At 48.9% G+C, this 23,554-nt stretch overlaps 1 protein-coding gene across 1 annotated transcript in view; it reads left to right on the forward strand.

The window, feature by feature from the left end:
* MOV10L1 (Mov10 like RNA helicase 1) overlaps positions 1-22,807 on the forward strand; it is a 63,278-nt gene extending 40,471 nt beyond the window's left edge. The window contains exons 14-26 of the mRNA XM_065924427.1: positions 1,680-1,738; positions 2,217-2,314; positions 10,482-10,514; positions 14,233-14,341; positions 14,606-14,778; positions 15,285-15,431; positions 15,917-16,038; positions 16,191-16,290; positions 16,420-16,584; positions 17,726-17,899; positions 18,530-18,679; positions 19,335-19,442; positions 20,136-22,807. Of these exons, the coding sequence (XP_065780499.1) occupies positions 1,680-1,738; positions 2,217-2,314; positions 10,482-10,514; positions 14,233-14,341; positions 14,606-14,778; positions 15,285-15,431; positions 15,917-16,038; positions 16,191-16,290; positions 16,420-16,584; positions 17,726-17,899; positions 18,530-18,679; positions 19,335-19,442; positions 20,136-20,231 (1,534 nt within the window). The 3' untranslated portion in view covers positions 20,232-22,807. The remainder of the gene's footprint in view (positions 1-1,679; positions 1,739-2,216; positions 2,315-10,481; positions 10,515-14,232; positions 14,342-14,605; positions 14,779-15,284; positions 15,432-15,916; positions 16,039-16,190; positions 16,291-16,419; positions 16,585-17,725; positions 17,900-18,529; positions 18,680-19,334; positions 19,443-20,135) is intronic.
* The last annotated feature ends 747 nt before the right edge of the window (positions 22,808-23,554 follow it).

Raw genomic sequence — 23,554 nt, forward strand, 5'->3', positions numbered from 1 at the left:
CAGATTCTAGGCTCAGGGGCTCAGTAGTTGTGGTGCATGGACTTGGTTGCCCCGTGGCATGTGGGCTCTTCCTGGGCCAGGGATCGAACCAGCGTCCGCTGCATTGCAAGGCAGACTCTTAACCACTGAACCACTAGGGAAGCTGAAAGTTACTAGATTGATGCAAACATAATTGCGGTTTCAGACTGTGACTTTTAAATCATTATAACTAGACTCAAACACATTTTTATTAGTCAAAATAGGAACCATTACAATCAACACATTTTTTGCCAGCAAGAAATAAGTTTGTTTATTCCTATAGTGCAAAAATCCATTCTTCAGGATTTGGTGAACTCTTGGAAAGCATTTTCTGTTTCCTGTTGGTTGTGGAAGTGTTTTTCCTGCAAAAAGTTACCAAGATGCTTGAAGAAGACGTAGTTGGTTGGCAAGAGGTCTGGTGAAAATGGCAGATGAGGCAAAACTTTGCAGCCCAATTCATTCAACTTTTGAAGCACTGGTTGTGTGATGTATGAGGGCGTTGTCGTGGAGAAGAACTGGGCTCTTTCTGTTGACCAATACAAGCTGCAGGCATTGCAGTTTTTGGTGCATCTCATCCATTTGCTGAGCATACTTCTCAGATGTAATGGTTTAGCCAGGATTTGGAAAGCTGTAGTGGATCAGACGGGCAGCAGATGACCAGTGACCATGACCTTTTCTGGTGCAAGTTTGACTTTGGGAATTGCTTTGGATCTTCTTGGTCCAGCCACTGAGCTGGTCGTTGCCGGTTTTCATATAAAATCTACCTTTTGTCACACATCACAATCTGACCGGGAAATGGTTTGTTGTTGTTGTGTAGAGTAAGAAAATGACACTTCAGAACGATGATTTTGATTTTTAGTCAGCTCATAAGGCACCCACTTACCAGGTTTTTCACCTTTCCAATTTGCTTCGAGTGCCGAACAAGCATAGAATGGTCAACATTGAGTTCTTTGGCAGCTTCTCGTGTAGTTGTAAGAGGATCAGCTTCAATGATGGTTCTCAGCTGGTCGTTGTCAACTTCTGACAGCTGGCCACTGTGCTCCTGTCTTCAAGGCACTCGTCTCCTTTGCAAAACTTGAACCTCGACTGCACTGTACGTTCACTAGCATTCCTAGACCAAGTAAGCTGTTGATGTTGTGAGTTGTCTCTGCTGGTTTATGACCCATTCTGAACTTGCATAAGAAAGTTACTCAAATGTGCTTTTTGTCAAACATTATTTCCATAATCTAAAATAAATATAAGTAGTAAGTCAGTAACAAAAAAGACATAAAGCGAGAAATGTTCATTAAAATAATGTATAATGTAGCTGCATTTATTTAAGAATGTGTTCCAGTATCAAATGGCAAAGTTCAACAGTGCGAAACCAAAATTACTTTTTCACCAACCTAATACTTTCCCACTGATGCAGCATTGTTGCTATTTCTCTGACACTTCACAGGCTCTATTTTCTTTTTTTCTACTTGTTCACTTTGTACATTAAACAGAGATAGTCCTAGAAAGGAAGGCACCTGCTACCCTGACACATTTAAAGTTTTCCTGGTAAACTCCTGGCATCCTGATGGCAGCCTCATGGTGGGGCTTCTGATGCTGCCTGGCCTGGGCTCTGAGCGCCCGTCTGCCGAGGCCCCAGACCGTGACCTGTGTTGCTTTCTCCACTGCAGGACCACCAGCAGACGATGCCACTTTGCACTTGAACAGGTCATCCACTTGGGGGTAAAAGGTACTACTTTGGGGGGATGGTGGTGTTATATCTTCCTGGAGTATTTTAGAAGCTTCCTATAGAATTTTGTGTAAATCAGTTTCTTCAGCTGTGCATTAGAAGTGAATTGAAAAAAAAAAAGAAAAAAAAATGAAAGGAAAAAAAAAAGAAATGAATTGAAATTCTGATACCCAGTTTTTTCTGTTGGGGAGGTTCATTGTTTTCTGACAATTTCAAGTATGTAGAAATAGCACGCTTAAATTATTAACGATAAAATGATTTTACTCTGCTTCCCCATCTTAACATAAGTCGTTTGTAGGCTACAAATAAACAAGAACATGGCGTGGTTGCAAAGAACATGCGGTGCTGGCGTTACGCTGCACTGAGGCGCAGACCCGGGGCAGGGAGCAGGGTGTGCACAGACATGCGTGTCTTCTCTGCTCACCTTTCTTAAGCTTCTCAGTAACATCTGCCTTCTCGTGTTGTCTTGTTTTAAAAGTGTTGTTTCCAGAAGAAATCATTTTACAGCCTCCCCAGGTGACATGGAATTGGACCCATGCACAAGACACCAAAAATGACGGACAGTCTACCTCCAAGGTACTGATTTGATATGTGTAAATAGATAATAGTTTCCTCTCAGTTTACTGGAGCATCAGAGGAGTATAGTGAGTGTAGTTCACAAATAACCCCACATCACAATGAAAGTAAAACTAACTATTCACTATGTAAAGTTTGTTTACCCTTATATGTAGGGTAATGACAGCTGCAATATACTGGGGAATAATAGGGGAAAGGAAGATAAGGATATATTGTGTGAGCATGTAGTTTTCTGTTTTGTTTTTATTTACTTTTTAATTTTTTAATTGAAACCTAATTGCTTTACAGAATTTTGTGGTTTTCTGTCATTCATAAACAAGAATCAGCCATAGGCACACCCATGTCCCCTTGCTCCCAGACCTCCCTCCACCTCCCACCCTCCCGCCTGTCGCAGAGCCCCTGGTTCAGTTCCCCAAGTCATACAGGGACTTCCCACTGCCCATCCGTCTCACATGTTATTGTGAATTTACATGTTACTGTCTCCATACATCTCCCCTTCTCCCTCCTCTCCTCCCCCCGTGTCCATAGGTTCAGAGCTCTTTCTCTGAAAGAGAAATTAAGAAATCAATCCCATTCACCATTGCAACAAAAAGAATTAAAATCTAGGAATAAACTTACCTAAGGTGAAAGAAGACCTGTATACAGAAAACTATAAGACACTAATGAAGGAAATCAGTTCAGTTCAGTTCAGTCGCTCAGTCATGTCCGATTCTTTTGACCCCATGAACCACAGCACACCAGGCTTCCCTGTCCATCACCAACTCCCAGAGTTTACTCAAACTCACATCCATCAGCTCAGTGATGCCATCCAACCATCTCATCCTCTGTCGTCCCCTTCTCCTCCTGCCCTCAATCTTTCCCAACATCAGGGTCTTTTCCAGTGAGTCAGTTCTTTGCATCAGGACGCCAAAGGATTGGTGTTTCAGCTTCAACATCAGTCCTTCCAATGTCTATTTAGGACTTATCTCTTTTAGGATGGACTGGTTGGATCTCTTCGCAGTCCAAGGGACTCTCAAGAGTCTTCTCCAACACCACAGTTGAAAAGCATCAATTCTTCAGTGCTCAGCTTTATTTATAGTCTAACTCTCACATCCATACATGACTGCTGGAAAAACCATAACTTTCATTAGATGGGCCTTTGTTGGCAAAGTAATGTCTCTGCTTTTTAATATGCTGCCTATGTTGGTCATAAATTTTCTTCCAAGGAGTAAGTGTCTTTTAATTTCATGGCTGCAGTCACCATCTGCAGTGATTTTGGAGCCCAGAAAAATAAAGTCTGTCACTGTTTCCACTGTTTCTCCATCTATTTGCCATGAAGTGATAAGACCAGATGCCATGATCTTAGTTTTCTGAATGTTGAGCTTTAAGCCAACTTTTTCACTCTCCTCTTTCACGTTCATCAAGAGGCTCTGTAGCTCTTCTTCACTTTCTGCCATAAGGGTGGTGTCATCTGCATATCTGAGGTTATTGATATTTGTCCCAGCAATCTTGATTCCAGCTTGTGCTTCATCCAGTCCAGCGTTTCTCATGATGTACTCTGCATATAAGTTAAATATGTGGGATGACAATATACAGCCTTGATGTACTCCTTTCCCAATTTGAACCAGTCTGTTGTTCCATGTCCAGTTCCAACTGTTGCTTCCTGACCTGCATACAGATTTCTCAAGAGGCAGGTCAGGTGGTCTGGTATTCCCATCTCTTTAAGAGTTTTCCACAGTTTGTTGTGATCCATATAAAGGCTTTGGCATAGTCAATAAAGCAGAAATAGATATTTTTCTGAAACTCTCTTGCTTTTTCAATGATCTAGCAGATGGGGGCAATTTGATCTCTGGTTCCTCTACCTTTTCTAAATCCAGCTTGAACATCTGGAAGTTCATGATTCAATGTATTTTTGAAGCCCAGCTGGGAGAATTTTGAGCATTGCTTTACTAGCATGTGAGATGAGTGCAATTGTGCGGTAGTCTTGAGCATTCTTTGGCATTGCCTTTCTTTGGGATTGGAGTAAAAACTGACCTTTTCCAGCCCTGTGGCCACTGATGAGTTTTCCAAATTTGTTGGCATATTGAGGGCAGCACTTTTACAGCATGATCTTTCAGGATTTGAAATAGCTCAACTGCAATTCCATCACCTCCACCAGCTTTGTTTGTAGTGATGCTTCCTAAGTCCCATTGACATCACATTCCAGGATGTCTGGCTTTAGGTGAGTGATCATACCATCATGATTATCTGGGTCGTGAAGATCTTTTTTGTACAGTTCTTCTGTGTATTTTTGCCACCTCTTCTTAATATCTTCTGCTTCTATTACGTCCATACCATTTCTGTCCTTTATTGTTCCCGTCTTTGCATGAAATGTTCCCTTGGTATCTCAAATTTTCTTGAAGAGCTCTCTAGTCTTTTCCGTTTTATTGTTTTCCTCTCTTTCTTTGGACTGATCACTGAGGCAGGCTTTCTTATCTCTCCTGGCTATTCTTTGGAACTCTGCATTCAAATGGGTATATCTTTCCTTTTCTCCTTTGCTTTTCGCTTCTCTTCTTTTCTAAGCTATTTGTAAGGCCTTCTCAGACAGTCATTTTGCTTTTTTACATTTCTTTTTCTTAGGGATGGTCTTGATCCCTGTCTCCTGTACAGTGTCACAAACCTTTGTCCATAGTTCTTCAGGCACTCTATCAGATCTAATCCCTTGAATCTATTTGTCACTTCCACTGTATAATTGTAAGGGATTTGATTTAGGTCATACCTGAATGGCCTAGTGGTTTTCCGTACTTTATTCAATTTCAGTCTGAACTTGGCAATAAGGAATTCATGATCTGAGCCATAGTCAGCTCCTGGTCTTGTTTTTGCTGACTATATAGAGCTTCTTCATCTTTGACTGCAAAGAATATAACCAATCTGATTTCAGCATTGACCATCTGGTGATGTCCATGTGTAGAGTCTTCTCTTGTGTTGTCGAAAGAGGGTGTTTGCTATGACCAGTTCATTCTCTTGGCAAAACTCTGTTAGCCTTTGCCCCGCTTTATTCTGTATCCAAGGCTAAATTTGCCTGTTACTCCAGGTATTGTTATAGCCACGCTTTCCGGGAAACAGACTCACTCAGAAGGACAATGCAGATAGTGGAGTGCAGTTTATTACACCGGCGGGCCCAAGGCAGAGTCACCTCTTAGCCAAGGACCCCGTCCAGCATTTGTGAAAATCTTTTATACCCCATGTGTACGTGTCCAAACCCACCACCTCAATTCCCTTGAGACTTACATAAACAAAGGCAGGGTAAATACAACTACAATAACCCCATCATTCCCGTGTTATGTGTTCAAACAGTCAATAATCAATCAGCCCGCAGTTACATTCCAAACAGTTAATAACCGATAAGCCTGTGCTTACATTCTGATAGATAGTGTCCGGAGGCAGGGGTGATTAGTGTCTCTTTTCTCTTAGGCGATGTAATCGCCTGGATATGATCTTCAAGGTTCCCCTGTCCGGAGGGGGTCTTATCCTTCCATTGTCGTTCCCACAGGCACTAAGCAGAGAGTTCAGAGTCCACTGGAGAGGCAGCTGAGCACGATCAGCACGGACAGGCCTGAGATGGAGTCCAGGCCCTATGAATTCCTTCTTCAGTATCTCTTGATTTCCTACTTTTGCATTCCAGTCCCCTATAATGAAAAGGACATCTTTTTTGGGTGCTAGTTCTAGAAGGTCTTGTAGGTCTTCATAGAACCGTTCAACTTCAGCTTCTTCAGCTTTAGTGGTTGGGGCATAGACTTGGATTACTGTGATATTGAATGGTTTGCCTTGAACAAGAACAGAGATCATTTGTCATTTTTGAGATGGCACCCAAATACTGCATTTCGGACTCTTTTGTTGACTGTGATGGCTACTCCATTTCTTCTAAAGGATTCTTGCCCCCAGTAGTACATATAATGGTCATTGGCGTTAAATTCACCCATTCCAGTCCGTTTTAGTTTGCTGCTTCCTAAAATGTCAACATGTACTCTTGCCATCTCCTGTTTGACCACTTCCAATTTTCCCTTGATTTATGAACCTAACATTCCAGGTTTCTATGAATTATTGCTCCTTTCACGTCCACAACTGGGTGTTGTTTTTGCTTTGGCTCCATCCCTTCATTCTTTCTGGAGTTATTCCTCCACGGATCTCCAGTAGCATACTGGGCCCTACCGACCTGGGGAGTTCCTCTCTCAGCGTCCTATCTTTCTGCCTCTCACGCTGCCCACGGGCTCTCAAGGCAGGAATGCTGAAGTGGTCTGCCATCCCCTTCTCCAGTGGACCACATTATGTCAGACCTCTCCACCATGACCCGGCCGCCTTGGGTGGCCCCACACGGCATGGCTCATAATTCCATTGAGTTAGACAAGGCTGTGGTCCATGTGATCAGATTGGTTAGTTTTCTGTGACTGTGGTTTTCAGTCTCTGCCCTCTGATGGAGAAGGATAAGAGGCTTATGGAAGCTTCCTGATGGGAGAGACTGGGTCTCCTGAGGGGGGAGACTGGGTCTCCTGATGGGGGAAACTGGGTCTTGTTCTGGTGGGCGGGGCTGTGCTCAGTAAATCTTTAATCCAATTATCTATTGATGGGTGGAGCTGTGTTCCCTCCCTGTTGGTTCAGTTCAGTTCAGTTGCTCAGTCCGGTCTGATTCTGCAACCCCATGGGCTGCAGCACACCAAGCCTCCCTGTCCATCACCAACTCTTGAAGTTTACTCAAACTTACGTCCATCAAGTCGGTGATGCCATCCAGCCATCTCATCCTCTGTCATCCCCTTCTCCTCCTGCCTTCAGTCTTTCCCAGCATCAGGGTCTTTTCCAATGATGAGTTCTTCGCATCAGGTGGCCAAAGGATTGGTGTTTCAGCTTCAACATCAGTCCTTCCAATGAATATTCACGACTGATCTCCTTTAGGATGGACTGGTTGGATCTCTTCGCAGTCCAAGGGACTCTCGAGAGTCTTCTCTAACACCACAGTTGAAAAGCATCAATTCTTCAGTACTCAGCTTTATTTATAGTCCAACTCTCACATCCATACATGACTACTGGAAAAACCATAACCTTAATGAGATGGGCCTTTGTTGACAAAGTAATGTCTCTGCTTTTTAATATGCTACCTATTTTGGTCATAACTTTTCTTCCAAGGAGTAAGTGTCTTTTAATTTCATGGCTGCAGTCACCATCTGCAGTGGTTTTGGAGCCTAAAAGAGTAAAGTCTGTCACTATTTCCATAGTTTCCCCATCTATTTGCCATGAAGTGGTGGGACTGGATGCCATGATCTTAGTTTTCTGAATGTTGAGTTTTAAGCCAACTTTTTCACTCTCCTCTTTCACTTTCATAAAGAAGCTCTTCAGTTCCTCTTTGCTTTCTGCCATAAGGGTAGTGTCATCTGCATATCTGAGATTGTTGATATTTCTCCCAGCAATCTTGATTCCAGCTTGTGCTTCATCCAGCCCAGTGTTTCTCATGATGTACTCTTCAGGTAAGTTAAATAAGCAAGGTGACAATATACAGCCTTGACGTACTCCTTTTCCTATTTGGAACCAGTCTGTTGTTCCATGTCCAGTTCTAACTATTGCTTCCTGACCTGCATACAGGTTTCTCAAGAGGCAGGTCAGATGGTCTGGTATTCCCATCTCTTTAAGAATTTTCCACAGTTTTTTGTGATTTGAACAGTCAAAGGCTTTGGCATAGTCAATAAAGCAGAAATAGATGTTTTTCTGAAATTCTTTTGCTTTTTCAGTGATCCAGTGGATTTTGGCAATTTGATCTCTGGTTCCACTTCCTTTTCTAAATCCAGCTTGAATTGGATTCAGAAAACTGGATTTAGTTTTCTAAATCCAGTTCCGGTTCCATCTGGAAGTTCATGGTTCACATATTGTTGAAGCCTGGTTTAGAGAATTTTGAGCATTATTTTACTAGCGTGTGAGATGACTGCAATTTTGCGGTAGTTTGAGCATTCTTTGGCATGGCCTTTCTTTGGGATTGGAGTGAAAACTGATCTTTTCCAGTCCTGTGGCCACTGCTGAGTTTTCCAAATTTGCTGGCATATTGAGTGCAGCACCACAGCATCATCTTTTAGAATTAGAAATAGTTCAAATGGAATTGCATCACCTCCAATAGCTTGTTCGTAGTGATGCTTTCTAAGGCCCATTTGACTTCACATTCCAGGATGTCTGGCTCTAGGTGAGTGATCACACCATCGTGGTTATCTGGGTCATGAAGATCTGTTTTGTATAGTTCATCTGTGTATTTTTGCCACCTCTTCTTAATATCTTCTACTTCTGTTAAGTCCATAACATTTCTGTCCTTTATTGTTCCCATCTTTGCATGAAATGTTCTCTTGGTGTCTGTAATTTTCTTGAAGAGATCGCTAGTCTTTCCCATTCGATTGTTTTCCTCTCTTTCTGTGCATTGATCACTGAAGACAGATTTCTCATCTCTCCTTGCTGTTCTTTGGAACTCTGCATTCAAATGGGTATATCTTTCCTTTTCTGCTTTGCTTTTCACTTCTCTTCCTTTCACAGCTATTTGTTAGGCGTCCTCAGACAGCCACTTTGCCTTTTTGCATTTCTTTTTCTTGGGGATGGTCTTGATCCCTGTCTCCTGTACAATGTCACGCACCTCCGTCCATAGTTCATCAGGCACTCTGTGTGTCAGATCTAGCCCCTTGAATCTGTTTCTCACTTCCACTGTATTATCGTAAGGGATTTGATTTAGGTCACACCTGAATGGCCTAGTGGTTTTCCCTACTTTCTTCAATATAAGTCTGAATTTGGCGATAAGGAGTTCATAATCTGACCCACAGTCAACTCCCGGTCTTGTTTATGCTGACTGTATAGAGCTATAACCTAACACCATAGGTAAAAAGATAAGCTCAAAATGGATTAAAGACCTAAATGTAAGACCAGAAACTATTAAACTCTTCCCGAAGAATGTAGACAGAACACTTGGTGACATGAATCAAAGCAAGATCCTCTATGACCCTCCTCCTAGAGTAATGGAAATATAAACAAAAATAAACAAGTGGGACCTAATTAAACTTAAAAGCTTTTGCACAACAAAGGAAACCACACACAAGGTGAAAAGACAACCCTCAGAGTGGGAGAAAATAATAGCAAAGGAAACAAACGACAAAGAATTAATTTCCAAAATACAAAACCAGCTCATATAACTCAATACCAGGAAAGCAAACATCCGAATCAATAGGTGGGAAAGGGACCTGAAGAGACATTTCTCCAAAGAAGGCATACAGATGGCTAACAAGCACATGGAAAGATGCTCAACGTCAGTCATTATTAGAGAAATGCAAATCAAAACCACAATGAGATAACCACCTCACACCAGTCAGCATGGGCATCATCAAAAAGTCTACAAGCAATTAATGCTGGAGAGAGTATGGAGAACGGAAACAGTCCTGCATTGCTGGTGAGAATGTAAAATGATGGAAGATGGTGTGGAGACTCCTTAAAAAACTAGGAATAAAACCACCATATGACCCAGCAATCCCACTCCTAGGCATATATCCTGAGGAAATCAAAACTGAAAAAGACATGTGAATCCCAGTATTCATTCCAGCACTGTCTGCAATGGCTACAACATGGAAGCAACTTAGATGTCCGTCGACAGATGAATGGATAAAGAAGCTGTGGTGCGTGTATACAATGGAATACTACTCAGCCATAAAAAGGAATGCATTTGAATCTGTTCTAATGAGGTGGATGAAACTAGAGCCTATTATACCGAGTGAAGTAGTAAGTCAGAAAGAGAAATATAAATATCGTATGCTGACACCTATATATGGAACCTGAAGAGATGACACTGATGAATTTATTTTCAGGGCAGCAGTGGAGAAACAGACATAGAGAACAGACCTATGGACACGGTGGGAGGAGAGGAGGGAGAAGAGGAGATGTACGGAGGGAGTAATGTGGAAATTCACAATACCAGATACGAGATAGATGGGCAATGGGAATTCGATGTATGACTCAGGGAACTGAATCAAGGGCTGTGCCACAGGCGGGAGGGTGGGATGGGGAGGGAGATGGGAGGGAGGGGACATGGGTGTGCCTGTGGCTGATTCTTGTTCATGTGTGACAGAAAAGCACAAAACTTTTACTTCTTCTCTGATTTGGATTCCTTTTATTTCTTTTTCTTCTCTAATTGTCATAGCTGGGACTTCCAAGACTATGTGAAATAATCGTGGTAAGAGTGGACACCATTGTCTTGTTCGTTATCTTAGAGGGAGTGCTTTTAGTTTTTCACCATTGAGAATAATGTTTGCTGTGGGCTTTTCATATATGGCCTTTACCATGTTGAGGTAGGTTCCTTCTATGCCCATTTTTTGGAGTGTTTTTATCATAAATGGATGCTGAATTTTGTCAAAGGCTTTTTGTGCATCTATTGAGATGATCATATGGTTTTTATCTTTCAATTTGTTGATACGATGTATCACATTGATTGATGTGCATGTATTGAAGAATCCTTGCATCCCTGGAATAAACCTGACTCGATCATGGTGTATGAGCTTTTTAATGTGCTCTGTTTAAAAATTCTGTTTGCTAGAATTTGTTGAGGATTTTTGCATCTATGTTCATCAGGGATATGGCCTGTACTTCTCTATTTTTGTGTTGTCTTTACCTGGTTTTAGTATCAGGGTAATTGTGGCCTCATAGACTGAGTTTGGAAGTGTTCCGTCCTCTGTGATTTTTTGGAAGAGTTTCAGAAAAATAGGCATTAGCTCTTCTCTGAATGTTTGATAGAATTCCCCTGTGAAGCCATTGGCCCTGGGCTTTTGTTTTGGGGAGGTTTTTGATCACTGTTTCGATTTCAGTGTTTGTAATTGGGTTGTTCACAATTTCTGTTTCTTCCTGGTTTAGTCTTGGGAGGTTGATTTTTTCTAAGTACCTGTCCATTTCCTCTAAGTTGTCCGTTTTACTAGCATATAGTTGCTCATAATATTCTCTCCTGATCCTTTGTATTTCTGTGTTATCTGTTATAACCTCTCCTTTTTCATTTCTAATTTTAGTGATTTCGTTTTCCTCCCTTTTTTTCTTGATGAGTCTGGCTAGTGGTTTGTCAATTTTGTTTATCTTCTCAAAGAACCAGCTTTTAGTTTAATTAATCTTTGCTCTGTAGTTTTATTTTTAAGTTACATGGTTTTTGTGTACATTCAGGCACGTTTTTATCATTACACATGCATAGAAGACCTCTGAAAGTGCTGCACGCCAAGAGCATTATTCTTCTGTGATCTTTGTGCAGGTTACAAGGGTATTTTTTAATGTCCAATCAGTAGGTCCGTAAATACGTATTATGTGCCAGATATTGTTCTGGGCTCTACGTTTTATTTTCAAGAGTAAAATAGAAGTGGTTTTATTTATCACTGAATTTCCATTAACAAGAAAAACCCTTCATGCCACAGGTTACAGCTTGTAACTTATAATTCTATGCTGTTGGAATTTGGTTTTTTGAGCATGCTTTGACTTTATAGTAAATACAGATTTTTTAATTGTATCTGACATGTATAAACCTTTTTACTACTTTGTAGCCCCTCTCCAAAAATGGAGAAATGATAGCTTTAGAATGCCTGCACAACCACAGAGAATTCTCTAAAAGTTTGCATTAAAATCATCTGCCGTGTAACTGGTACCTGAACTCACTTTTGCTCTGAAAAATAGAAAGAGGTCTTCATTGAACAAAGATTTAATGTCATCTGCAAAACTGTGTTTTCACCTCATTTCCTGGCCCATCCCACTGCCCGATTCTCAGGAAGTATTGCTGTTTCAGTGGATCACAGTCCTGATGAGCTGAATCTTAGCACTTTAAGTGTAGAGCATTGTCCTAATACAGATTAGCCAGGTTGCAGACAAAGCACCCAGCCAGGGTGGAATTGCAGGGGGCGGTTTTACCTTCCCACCTAAATGATTAAAAATCAGAATGCATGAAGCAACAGGTTCAGAGCTTGACCAGTGATTCCTGAGAGAAGAAACAAGGGCGGCCACTGTGGTCACCCCAGCCCCTGCTACCAGCCTTCAGAGCTCCCAGGTCGGGGAGCCCAGAGCCAGAGCCAGTGTCTGCCTCATGGAGGAGGCAGCGTTTTCACTAAATGGCCAGTGGTGTGTTTTGATCAACTTCAAGTGGAGGTGGGTTTGGGAAAGATACTGCTTCTGTGAAAACACCCCCTTTTCTCCATTAGAGGTACACTCATTCAGCTCTGATATTCATATTCCAGGAAGTTATTTTGTTCTCACTGTTAAACACAAAAAGAACATAAAAAGCGTTGCACAGGGCTTCCCTGGTGGTCCAGTGGTTAAGATTCTGTGCTCCCAGTGCAAGGGGCCTAGGTTTGATCCCCAGTCCGGGAACTAAGATTCCACATGCTGCAACTGAGAGTTTGCATGCCACAATCCAGCACAGCCAAATAAATATTTTTTTTATTAAAAAAGACACAAGACAATGAAAAGACAAGTGACAGACTGAAAATATTTGCAAATCACTTTATCTGATAAAAGATTTGTATCAAGACTACATATTGAAGAATTTTGCAAATTGAATAGGAAAAAGATTTTTAATGAACCAATACCTGAGCAGATGTTGCACAGATGAGCCACGTACAGGTGACATGACTGCAAGAAGATGCTCGGTGTTAGTCGTTACGGAAACACACGGCCAGTGAGACCCCACCACACACCTGCTAACGTGGCCGCACTGTGGGGCCACGGGGGCCTCACTGTGCTCGCTGGTGGGAACACAGACCTGACTGGACACAGGATGAGCGCTTGAGCAGGAGATCGCCCACAGCCTGCAGTGCAGGCGTCTCCCCGGGGGCGGTGGGAGCACGTGCACTGCAGCCTCTCTTGCAGTGGCGCAACCTCAGAAACAATCTCTGTCCATCCACGGACAGTAGGCAGCAGTCAGTCTGTGCTCACCATGGATGTCTCCTCAGCGAGGAAGGGGGTAACGTCCGTGTGCACACAGCCCAAAGGAGCCTCCAGATCCCCAGTTGTGCTATGTGGCGATGTCAGAAGGCCTGCGTCTGCGCACTTCTGTGACTAGAACCTTCTGGAAGATGCACGTCAGTCTGCAACAGCAGGAGGGTGTACCGGGATGCTTGGGGACTGACAGGCAGACTTGCTTTTTTTCGGTGATGGGTTTATGGGTGTGCATGTATCCAGACCCGCCCAGTTCCTCACTTTGGCAGTCCACTCCTTACTGTGTGTCTGTTCTCTGTCAAACAGACGATGCTGGGAGGGCGGATTGCTGCGATCTCTTGGACTAAAATTTGATAAAAGAGAAAAACTTTTTAGTGTGAAAACCTGTATAGAAATTTTACTTTGGGAATTTACGCTGTAAAAGTAATCAGGTGATTGCACAAGCATGTGTGTGCAGAGGTGTTTATTACCACGTTGTTTATAATGAGAAATTTGAAAAATAGTTCCGTTGGTCCATGTCAGATTCAGTTTATGTTTAAACACATGCAAAACCAGTTCCTCAGCACGATTCTGACCCAGTAGACAAGGAAGCAGCCCCAGGGCCGCCTCATACCCAAGAGGCAGGTGAGGGTCTGCCTGGGGCCGAGTCCTTGCCGAGCTCATGGGGCCCCTTCACACACGGAGAGGAGGACCTGGGGCCCCAGGAGCAAGGGCTGAGCTTACAGTCAGCCCCGGTGGGTTCTCCTCGGAGATGAGCAGGCTCCACGGGAAGAGCAGACATCCTGGACTCAAGGAGAATATAGTCCTTTTTAGCAGTTTTTATTAGATATTCTGCATTCGCATTACATCTGAAAGGGATGACGTGTGATCTGTGCAGACTGCTGTTAAGTCAATAAAACAAGCATTTGATGATTGTTTACATTCACACTTTAAGCCTGCGTGAACACAAAGCTTTCTTTTTAAGCAATTTTTTTGGCGTGATTTTTTTCTAGAATAGGAAAGCTGTGAAGGACCAAACTAAGCAAGCCCCAGAGGAGCACCAGGCAGGTGCCCAGGACACACCAGGGCCGCGGGCCTTCGCCACAGAGATCAGCAGGCTGGGTGAGTCTGGGACCAGTCTGGCTCCTGCAGGCCTGGAGGGGAGATGTCTGGGGCTGCCGGGGCACACATGCTCTGGCCTTGGTGGTGGCTGCTGTTGTCCACCTATCACCGCAACGTCTGACACCTTGGTGACACTGTCCAAGTGAAATGGGGAGGGCCGAGTGGCCTGGGCTTTTGCAGTCAGCCAGCCGTCCTGGTGAGTGACGCTGAGCAGGTCTTGAAGGGCCCTGCCTGTGATCCACTGACTGTCTCTCCCTGACGCAGTCAGTGGATCCCCGAAGGCGAGAGAAAAGGAGTTTTTCAACCCCATGCTCAACGAGAACCAGAAGCTGGCGGTGAGGAGGATCCTGAGCGGAGACTGCCGCCCAATCCCCTACGTGCTCTTCGGGCCTCCGGGGACGGGGAAGACGGTGACCATCATAGAGGCCATCCTGCAGGTAACGGCCAGGCAGTGTCGCGGGAGGTGTAGCCTTGTGCTCCTGCCATCAGAACGTGTTGGTGCAGACCTTGGGATCAGAGCATGGGAAACAGCTTAGAAAATCTCATTTGCTTTGCATGTAGCAGTTTGCTATGTGGCTTTAGGGCTTCTGAGAGCTGATGTCCTCAGTTTAGAAAGGAGTTGCTTCATTTCAGAACAGTCAACTGCAGATGTTTCTGGTGCCTCAATCTAGATTGAAGCTGAGTTTGTGGAAAGAGAGGGTGTGCTCAGTGTCCTGCATTGCTGGGGACCCGGCTTGACCCACAGGCACCCAGACCTGGTGCAAGGTTTCCCAGGGTCCTGGCCAGGCAGCTTAGGGGCTGGGAGACACGATGGCAGGGTCAGGGCTCTGGCCACGAGGGGCAACGTGGGTCAGGCAGCAGGTCTGCATCCAGAGACCTCGTGGCGGGGCTTGGTGCTGGCTGCTGACCATTCCCTCTTTGCCTTCCATGTGTCCTGGGGAAGGTCTTTCATGCTCTGCCGGACAGCCGGATCCTGGTGTGTGCACCCTCCAACAGCGCGGCCGACCTTGTGTGCCTGCGGCTGCACGAGAGCCAGGCGCTGCGCCCAGGCACCATGGTCCGCGTGAATGCCACCTGCAGGTTTGAGGAGGTGAGCACCCTCCCCAGCCTCGTGCACACCGCCGGAGGCCCCGGGAGGGCCACTTCCGTGCTGGTGTCCAGTGGCGGCCGGGCAGTCCCAGCTCTGTGAGGGATGACACTCCTGCTTGCCTCCCCCAGATGTGTACTTGCTTTTTGGTTCTGCTCTGTTGGTTTGCTATAAAGGTTTCCAGTTTGGTTAGCAAAAAAGATTAGAAAGCATGTACAGTTGTTTTGGGGAAGGATCTGCAGGATTCTCTTGTTATATTCATGGTTCTAGCATCTGTAAGACGTGGATTATGTTGATGAGAAAACATAAGACGTTTTGATTTAAGAAAACAATATAAAAAAAAAAGGAAAAGAATGTTACATCATTACGTAGTCCAGATAAAAAGGGGCAGCAGAACAGGCGAATTGTTGAGAATTCCATTCAGCTTTGTGATTACGTCCAGTTTGAAGAATCACTCAGTAACCCTAAGGGTGGCCTCTTCCCCGCAGACTATCACAGAGGCCCTCAGGCCGTACTGCAGAGACGGGGAAGACGTCTGGAAGGCCTCTCGCTTCAGGGTGGTCATCACCACGTGCAGCAGTGCGGGGCTCTTCTACCAGATAGGCTTGAGGTGGGGGCTTGAGGCTTGGGGCTTCCCGGGTGGAGGCAGGGCAGCGTGGGGTGTGGGGAAGGGTTGGAGGTGCCTGGGCTCCCAGGCCGTGAGGCGAGGCCTTGTGGGCAGGACACTTGAGCAGGAGTGACCCTGGGACGTGTCTGCTGCAGAGTCGGACACTTCACGCACGTGTTTGTGGATGAAGCGGGCCAGGCGAGCGAGCCCGAGTGCCTCATCCCCCTGGGGCTGGTATCGGACGTCAGCGGCCAGGTGAGGCCCGTGCGCCGCGGCCACCCCGGCCTTGGTCCCTGCCCCTCCACACACCAGGGGCCCAGGCAGCTGTGTCTGCCTTCTTCACCTGTGAGACACATGCTGAGAGTTGCCCCATTTGTGCTGTAGATCGTCCTTGCTGGAGACCCCATGCAGCTGGGACCAGTCATCAAGTCCAGACTTGCCATGGCCTACGGGCTGAACGTCTCCATGCTGGAGAGACTGATGTCCCGACCAGTGTACCTGCGTGACGAGCATGCTTTTGGGGCCTGCGGCGCCTACAACCCCTTGTTGGTGAGCTCAGACCCACATGCTCTTCAGTCAGACTGGATCAGAGGGGCCACTGGGGAGGTCACCTCTCTGTGTCCCAGAGTCACAGCTGGGGGCAGAGGCCACCACCTAGGGTGCACCTGAGGTGCCTTCAAACCCACTGTCCTGGGAACTCAGGAACTGCTGCCTGTGCCCCTTGAGGGGCTTCCTGAGGCGTCAGCCCTTCCCAGCAGCTCCATCCCATCAGTAGAACCACTGCAGACCGTGACGCTATGGGAAGTGGGAAGGAGCTTTGTAAGTTTACCTGGAGGAGAAGGCAGATGTCTGCGGTCTCCTGAGGTACCAGGTGGAGTACAGGTTCCTCGTTCTTGGCGGCTCTCTGACAGCACTGAGGCACAGACCTTGGCATCTGCGTTTCAGGAGCCCCAGCACCTGGAGCTCAGAGCGCTGTGCCTGTGACTGCCCCGTGCACGGGCAAGAGGAGGTTCCCCTCTGGACTTGGAACAGAAGAGCAGGTGCAGGGATTGTGGGCGATGGTCCGGGCAAGGCCTGGGGCCTATTCCACATTCCAGGCCCTTTCTGCCAGAGGGCAGGGTGGGCAGGTGGGCACAGGGTGACGAGGTGGCGGGCAGGGGTCCAGGCCGGTGCAGCGGGCCCAGCCTGGCCGAGGGAGAAGTCGTGCTGCTGAGTTTTGGGGTTTTGACAAGAGTCTCGGAGGCTGGACTTGTCGCGATGACTGAGTAGAAGGGTGTCAGCCGGAGAGTCCCGGGCCTCTGGCCTTCCCACCCCAGGAGCAGGAAAGACGGGAATGAACTTCCTGGACAGTTGAAGCAGGAAACAAAGCTGTCCTTGCTTCATGTCCTGGTGCTCCACCCCCACTGGCTCTCAACAAGATCCTGGCCAGCCTCAGAGACCCAGCACCCACCGCAGCAGATCCAAGACCAGGCTCCCCAGGCAGCTCTAACGGCCGGGCTCCCACGGCCTGGATCAGGGTGCAGCTTGGAGGCAGCCGCGGCCCCCACAGGGGCCCTGTCTCACAGCAGAGGTCCCCCAAGCGCTTCCGAGGCAGGAGGAGCTGGGCACAGGTGCAGGGCCCTCCTCCCCAGTGGCAGCGTGCAGGGCGCCCACGGGCTCTGGCCCAGGCCCTGCCCCACCTCCCCCATAGGTGACGAAGCTCGTGAAGAACTACAGGTCCCACTCGGCTCTGCTGGCCCTGCCGTCCAGACTGTTCTACCACCGAGAGCTGGAGGTGTGTGCCGACCCCGCCGTGGTGACCTCCCTGCTGGGCTGGGAGAAGCTGCCCAGGAAGGGCTTCCCCCTCGTCTTCCACGGAGTGCGGGTGAGCTTTGGGCCAGCTTAGCAGGAGGGTGTACGCATGTCTGTGCATGGGTCTTGTTGAACCCAGCCATCACTCGGCATTTCCCGAGAGCCTGTGGTGGGCTGGCTCCCTCCTGCTGCTGGTGGTGGCGGTGGTGTTGAGTCAGTAAGTTGTGTCTGACTCTTTGTGACCCCATGGACTGCAGCACTTCCAGTGAGTGTGGAATAAAACCAGTGAGGGGGGCGTTAAAGGGGGGCCTCCTGAAGGAAGGAGTAAGGGTCACACGAAGCTTATTCATGACAAGACCCATGTAGGAGGGATTTGCCAACATGCGTAAGGTTGTGTAGAAGGAAATGGAGACTGAAGCCCACTGGGTACCCGGCCTCAGAGCTGCGAACGGGGGGCTCCTTGGTGTGGAAAGTACAGACCTGAAAGGCTGCCTTACTTTTTAATCAGTGCTCTTTGTCACTAAGATTTACTTATGTAGGCTGTGCTGGGTCTTCGTTGCTCTGAATGAGCTTTCTCTAGTTGCGGCAATGGAGGCTGCTTTCTGTGTGTGGTGTACAGGCCTTTGACCGTTAGGACTTCTCTTGCCAAGAAAGTGACATTTTCTGATGGACCAGCTATTCTCTTATCTTCCTGGTGACTCAGGGCAACGAAGCTCGAGAGGGACGCAGCCCGTCGTGGTTCAATCCTGCCGAGGCCGTGCAGGTCATGCGCTACTGCTGCCTGCTGGCCAGGAGCGTCTCCAGCCAGGTGTCCGCTGACGACATCGGCATCATCACACCCTACCGGAAGCAGGTGTGGGCCGCTCCAGATCCTCCACGCAGTCGTGTCCGTGGGGTCCTGGTCTCTCTGCCACTCCCCCCTCTGTCTGCACAGCTGCTGCTCCTGTGCCCCAGATGGAGTGGGCGCACGCCTCGAGAAGGCCTGTCCTCTGGGTGTGGAGAGAGTGGCCCCTAGTCCCCGCCCTCCAGCCTCCTCTCCTGGAGAGCCGAGCTTCTGTCCGTGTTCTGTTCCTTTCACAATTCAGAGTTGCTTCTCCTTTGCCAGCACCGCCTGGAGATCTCAACAGCCCTCTCCCCCAGCGCCCCCGCCCAGTCCCCGGCCCTCTTCCTTCTGGCTTCCCTGTGGTGCCTGCTCAGGCCCCTGGGGGTGGGATCCCCTGAGGGGCTCTCCCCCCACCCTGGGAGGCACTCTGCACCCTGGAGCCACCCCCACTGTTGGGGTGCCCTCGTGTCTCACGTGAAACCCCACTCCTGGCAGTACCCACTGGCGCACCATCTGAGATCAGGGCATGTTCTGTGAGCAACTTAGAGATTGTGAGACTTAAAAGATTGTGATTAGGAGTTGAAAGGCCCTGATGCTCACTGGTTACCGTTTGGCTTTTGCTGTTAATGTGTAAAGAAATGGTCAGATTTGTGAAATTTTATCTTTGATCTTATCTCTTTCAAAGGTAGAGAAAATCAAGATTCTTTTGCGAAATGTTGATCTGATGGATGTAAAGGTTGGATCCGTGGAGGAGTTTCAAGGGCAGGAATACCTGGTCATCATCATCTCCACTGTAGGTGCCCTGTCCAGACCTGCACAGGCCCTCGCCTCGAGCAGTTACCTACCTGCAGGGGGTTCTTTAAGAAAACAAAACAACTATAGAATCCCGAGAAGAAGTGCTTAAATTTGGAGACGGGAGCCAGGAATGGAGAGGAGGGGGAGGCGGGATCTGAAAGCAGCTGCGGGCCCGGAGGGCAGCTGGGCTCCAAGGAGTCTGTTCTTTTAAAAATTCCCATAGTGACCAGTGCACCGCTGTTAACTGCAGGCAGATTAGGGAGTTCAGGCAGGAGAAGAAGCAGCGTTTCTTGAAATCCACACGTGAGGTCACCCCTGGGGAGAACATAGCGCGGTGAAGCGTATTCCCCTCCCATGGCAAAATGAAGACACACTGATGTGTAACATTTTTAAATGCTTTTATATATCGAATTTCTTTCCACACCAAAAATTTTTAAATACTGTTTTTATTCATCTCTGTGTTTTTTAGGTACGGTCAAATGAAGATAGATTTGAAGATGATAGATATTTTTTGGGATTCTTGTCCAACTCAAAAAGATTTAACGTTGCAATCACCAGACCCAAAGCCTTGCTGATCGTAGTGGGAAACCCTCATGTCCTTGTCAGAGTGAGTCGCGGCCGGGGGCGCGGGGCGCGGGGCGCGGGGGCAGGGCGGCGGTGAGAGCCAGCCCGCTCCCTGCTCTGTCCGCAGGACCCGTGCTTCGGGGCTCTGCTGGAATACAGCATCGCCCACGGCGTCTACACAGGCTGCGACCTGCCGCCTGAGCTGCAGCCGCCGCGGGAGTGAGCGGCGCCTCCTGGCGGGCGGACTCGGGCCTGGCCCCTGGGCTGCAGCGGCCGCCCTCCATCTGGTCCGGGGGTGACATCGCCAGCCGCGTCCCTGGCCCTCACACAGCTTCATGAGGAACTGCAGTGCCGCTCGTAAAGCCTCCTTGGGAAGCCGGGCGGCCGCCGGCCCCGCCACCGTGGTCCTGTGGGCACCTGAGCCCCCACGGGGAGCCCCGCCCACTGGCCCCTGCCTCTCCACGTCTGCAGCCTTGGCTGGGAGTGTGGCCTCCCCTCCCCGCCCAGCAGAGCCCTGTTGAGAAAGGGCGGCCAGAGGCCAGCTCCACCCCCGAGGGGCGCTGTCTGGACGCTGCCGGCGTGGGGCCCCTGATCTGACACCTGCTCCCGCTGTGGGCAGCTCCACACCTGCCGGCCCCTGCCCCGGGGCAGTCCTGCAGCTGTCACCAAAATAAACGCTCCGTGGGACACCTGCGAGGCATCCACCTCAGATGTGTAGGTGTTGGGGGATGGCCAGGCTTTCACGGGTCCTCCAGGCCCTTGAGCCACTTCCCCGTCATGTGCAGGCTGTGGGAAACCCGGTGGCTCTGCCCGAAGGCAGGCCCGTCGGGCAGGGGGCTCAAGCATGCTGCCTACCCACTTCCTGGTGCAGCTAGGCAGGGCCACGGAGACCTTCCCGTGAATTCTGCAAGGGTGGAGTGTGGAGCATGTGGCAGGAGGGACAAGGCAGGGACTGTCCACACCAAGTTCCCACGGCCGCCCCGGGACCCTCGTGCACACCCCCTGTGATGGCTGCTGCCCCCCCAGTCCCAGCAGGCCCTGTCCCTTGTTGACAGCTGTGAGCACAGGAAGTACCCTCGTCCCAGCTCACAGGTGGGGAAGTTGAGGCCCTGGGGGTCCAGCCGGCACCCGCTGGGGCCCCAGTGGTGGCTCAGTGGGAGAGAATCCACCTGCCAATGCAGGAGACGTGGGTTCCATCCCCGACCTGGGAAGACGGCACGTGCTGAGAAGCAGCTGAGGCCTGCGCACAGCTGACAAGCCCAGACTCCTGAGCCCACAAGCCCCAGAGCCCGCGCTCCCCACGGGGAGCCGCTACAGCGAGAAGCCCAAGCACCACGGCCAGAGAGCAGCCCTCGCTCACCGCAGCTGGAGAGACGTCCATGCACAGCTCTGAAGGCCCAGGGCAACCAAGAACTACTGTGAAAGGCTGCCCATCCCCAGCATGTTGTAAATGGTACCTATTCATGGCAGCCTTTCCAGTGTCTCCAACAGAATCAAAAAGCTGTTGATTTGCCGCTCACCTTTGTCCACTTGACGAGGACCCCGGCCAGCTGCCCCTCCACAGCTGGCCGCATCGTGTCACTCCTCCCTCCACAGAACCGCACCCCAGAGCAGGAGGGGCTCAGTTGACGGTCGAGGCCATCACAGAGGGTCTGCTCCTCCTGGGCGCACTGTGGGCTGGGGCCAAGCCCTCTGCCAACAGAGTGCAGCAGCTCACAGCGCCACTTCCTCCGGAGGTGCCTGTGCCCGCAGCCCTGGCGGTGGCCGCCTCCTGCCAGAGTGAGGGGTGCAGACCAGGGCAGAGCCCCCAGCCCACCCACCACCCACGCTCAGGGTGAAGCGGCGCTCTGCCGTGCTGTGTGCTGAGACCGGCGAGGTGACTGCAGCGTGACGGCCTGGCCTGCCCTGCCCAGCATCCTCTGCCGCTCCAGACAAACGCAGTCAGTCCCTGCGTGTGGACAAGCGCCGTTCTGAGAGCTGCTCGTAAGTCCAACGATGTTTGCCTGGGCATCCAGCTAACACAGTTGACTACGTAGTACTGTATTGTAATAGGTTTATAATACTTTTCATATAAATAGTATATAAAAAACAGTATGACAGCCAGCATTCAGGGACTGGTGTCGCATGAACAGGCAAGAAGAGTTTCCGATGAGGAGGAAGAAGAGGGGACAGAGGCTGAGCTGAAGGAGTCAGCCACCAGAGACAGGGCGCGGCCTCACTCACGTCTGATGTCGCTGGCTCAGGCCTGGTTCCATGCTGGATCCAGTTCTGTCATCTTGAAAAAATGATCCAGTGATGTCTGGGCTGTAGCTCTTTTTCTGTCAGATGACACAGTGGCCTGGGTTGCATTCTGAACGGCTGCTACAGACAAGAACAGTGACTCCCGCAGAGAGCACGCTCTGCCACTTCCTGTAGGCTGGCCCTCTCCGGTCCTTCAGTTCCTCCTCCTGTCCCTCCCCATCCTCTCTCTCTCCTCATCCCCTCGGGTCTTCATTAGTGAGGCCCCCATGTTGCACAGCAAGGAGTTGCGGGAAGTCATCCTCCTGCAGATCCGCTCCGGCGTCTCTCTGAGGGTCAGTGAGTTGCTGAAGATCTCTTTGGACTCCTCATCCACCTTCTCAAATCGTCAAGACTCGTGAATTACGGGCAAAGGTTCTTCCAAACCCCACTCATGGTAATGGCTGTAACCTCACGCCGCGCAGAGTCTGTGTTTATGGCCCTGTAGGTGGTGTCCTTCCCAAACTGTCACAGCTTCTTCCTGATTGGTCAGTGCCTTTACTTCCTGATGGAAAGTGTGACGTGAGTAATACTTCTTGAAAGTCAATAAAACTCTACTTGGTCCATAGGTGGGATGAGTGACATGCACTCCTCCGACGTTGGGATGAAAATCGTCTACGAGCAGGGGGTGGCCCGGGGCACTGTCAAGCTTCGAATGTTGAGTGGAACATCCTTCACACAGCATGTCTCTGCCTCTGGGACAAAGTGGGAAAACCAGTCCTGGGAAACGGGCTGTAACCAGGCTTTGGGGTTACTTTTCCACACAACAGGAAGAGAGCCCTTGGCTGTTTTTAAAGGCTCGAGGGCTCTCTGAGCGGTAAATTAAGAGAGGTTTCAGCTTCACGCTACCAGGAGCATTGCCAGCAAACCGCAGAGTCAGCCTGTCCTGTGCTGCTCTCGAGCCTGGCAGCAGCTTTTCCTCCTTAGCAGTGTAACTTCAGCCTGGCGTCCTCTTCTGGTACAGCCCTGTCCCAGCCAGTTTGAAAACCTGCTCTGGTAAATACTCCCCTTCGTCAGTAATTTCTCGAAGCGTGTCAGGGAATTCCCAGCAGCTGCCATCTCACCCACTGCCTCAGCACCCACTTTTATGGCGTGAAGACTGACGCTGGCTCTAGCCTTGAACCCATGAAATCAGTCATGGCTGGGATTAAAGGATATACCCTCTGATTCTCCCTTGTGGGTCTTCTTCAGGTCTTCACATAGGCTTTTAGCTCTCTTAAATCAGCATTAAGCTGAGTGGGGCTAGGCGCTGGTGCTGGTCCTGCAGCC

The sequence above is a fragment of the Muntiacus reevesi genome, chromosome 1, assembly GCF_963930625.1.
Source record: "Muntiacus reevesi chromosome 1, mMunRee1.1, whole genome shotgun sequence".
Lineage (NCBI taxonomy): Eukaryota > Metazoa > Chordata > Mammalia > Artiodactyla > Cervidae > Muntiacus > Muntiacus reevesi.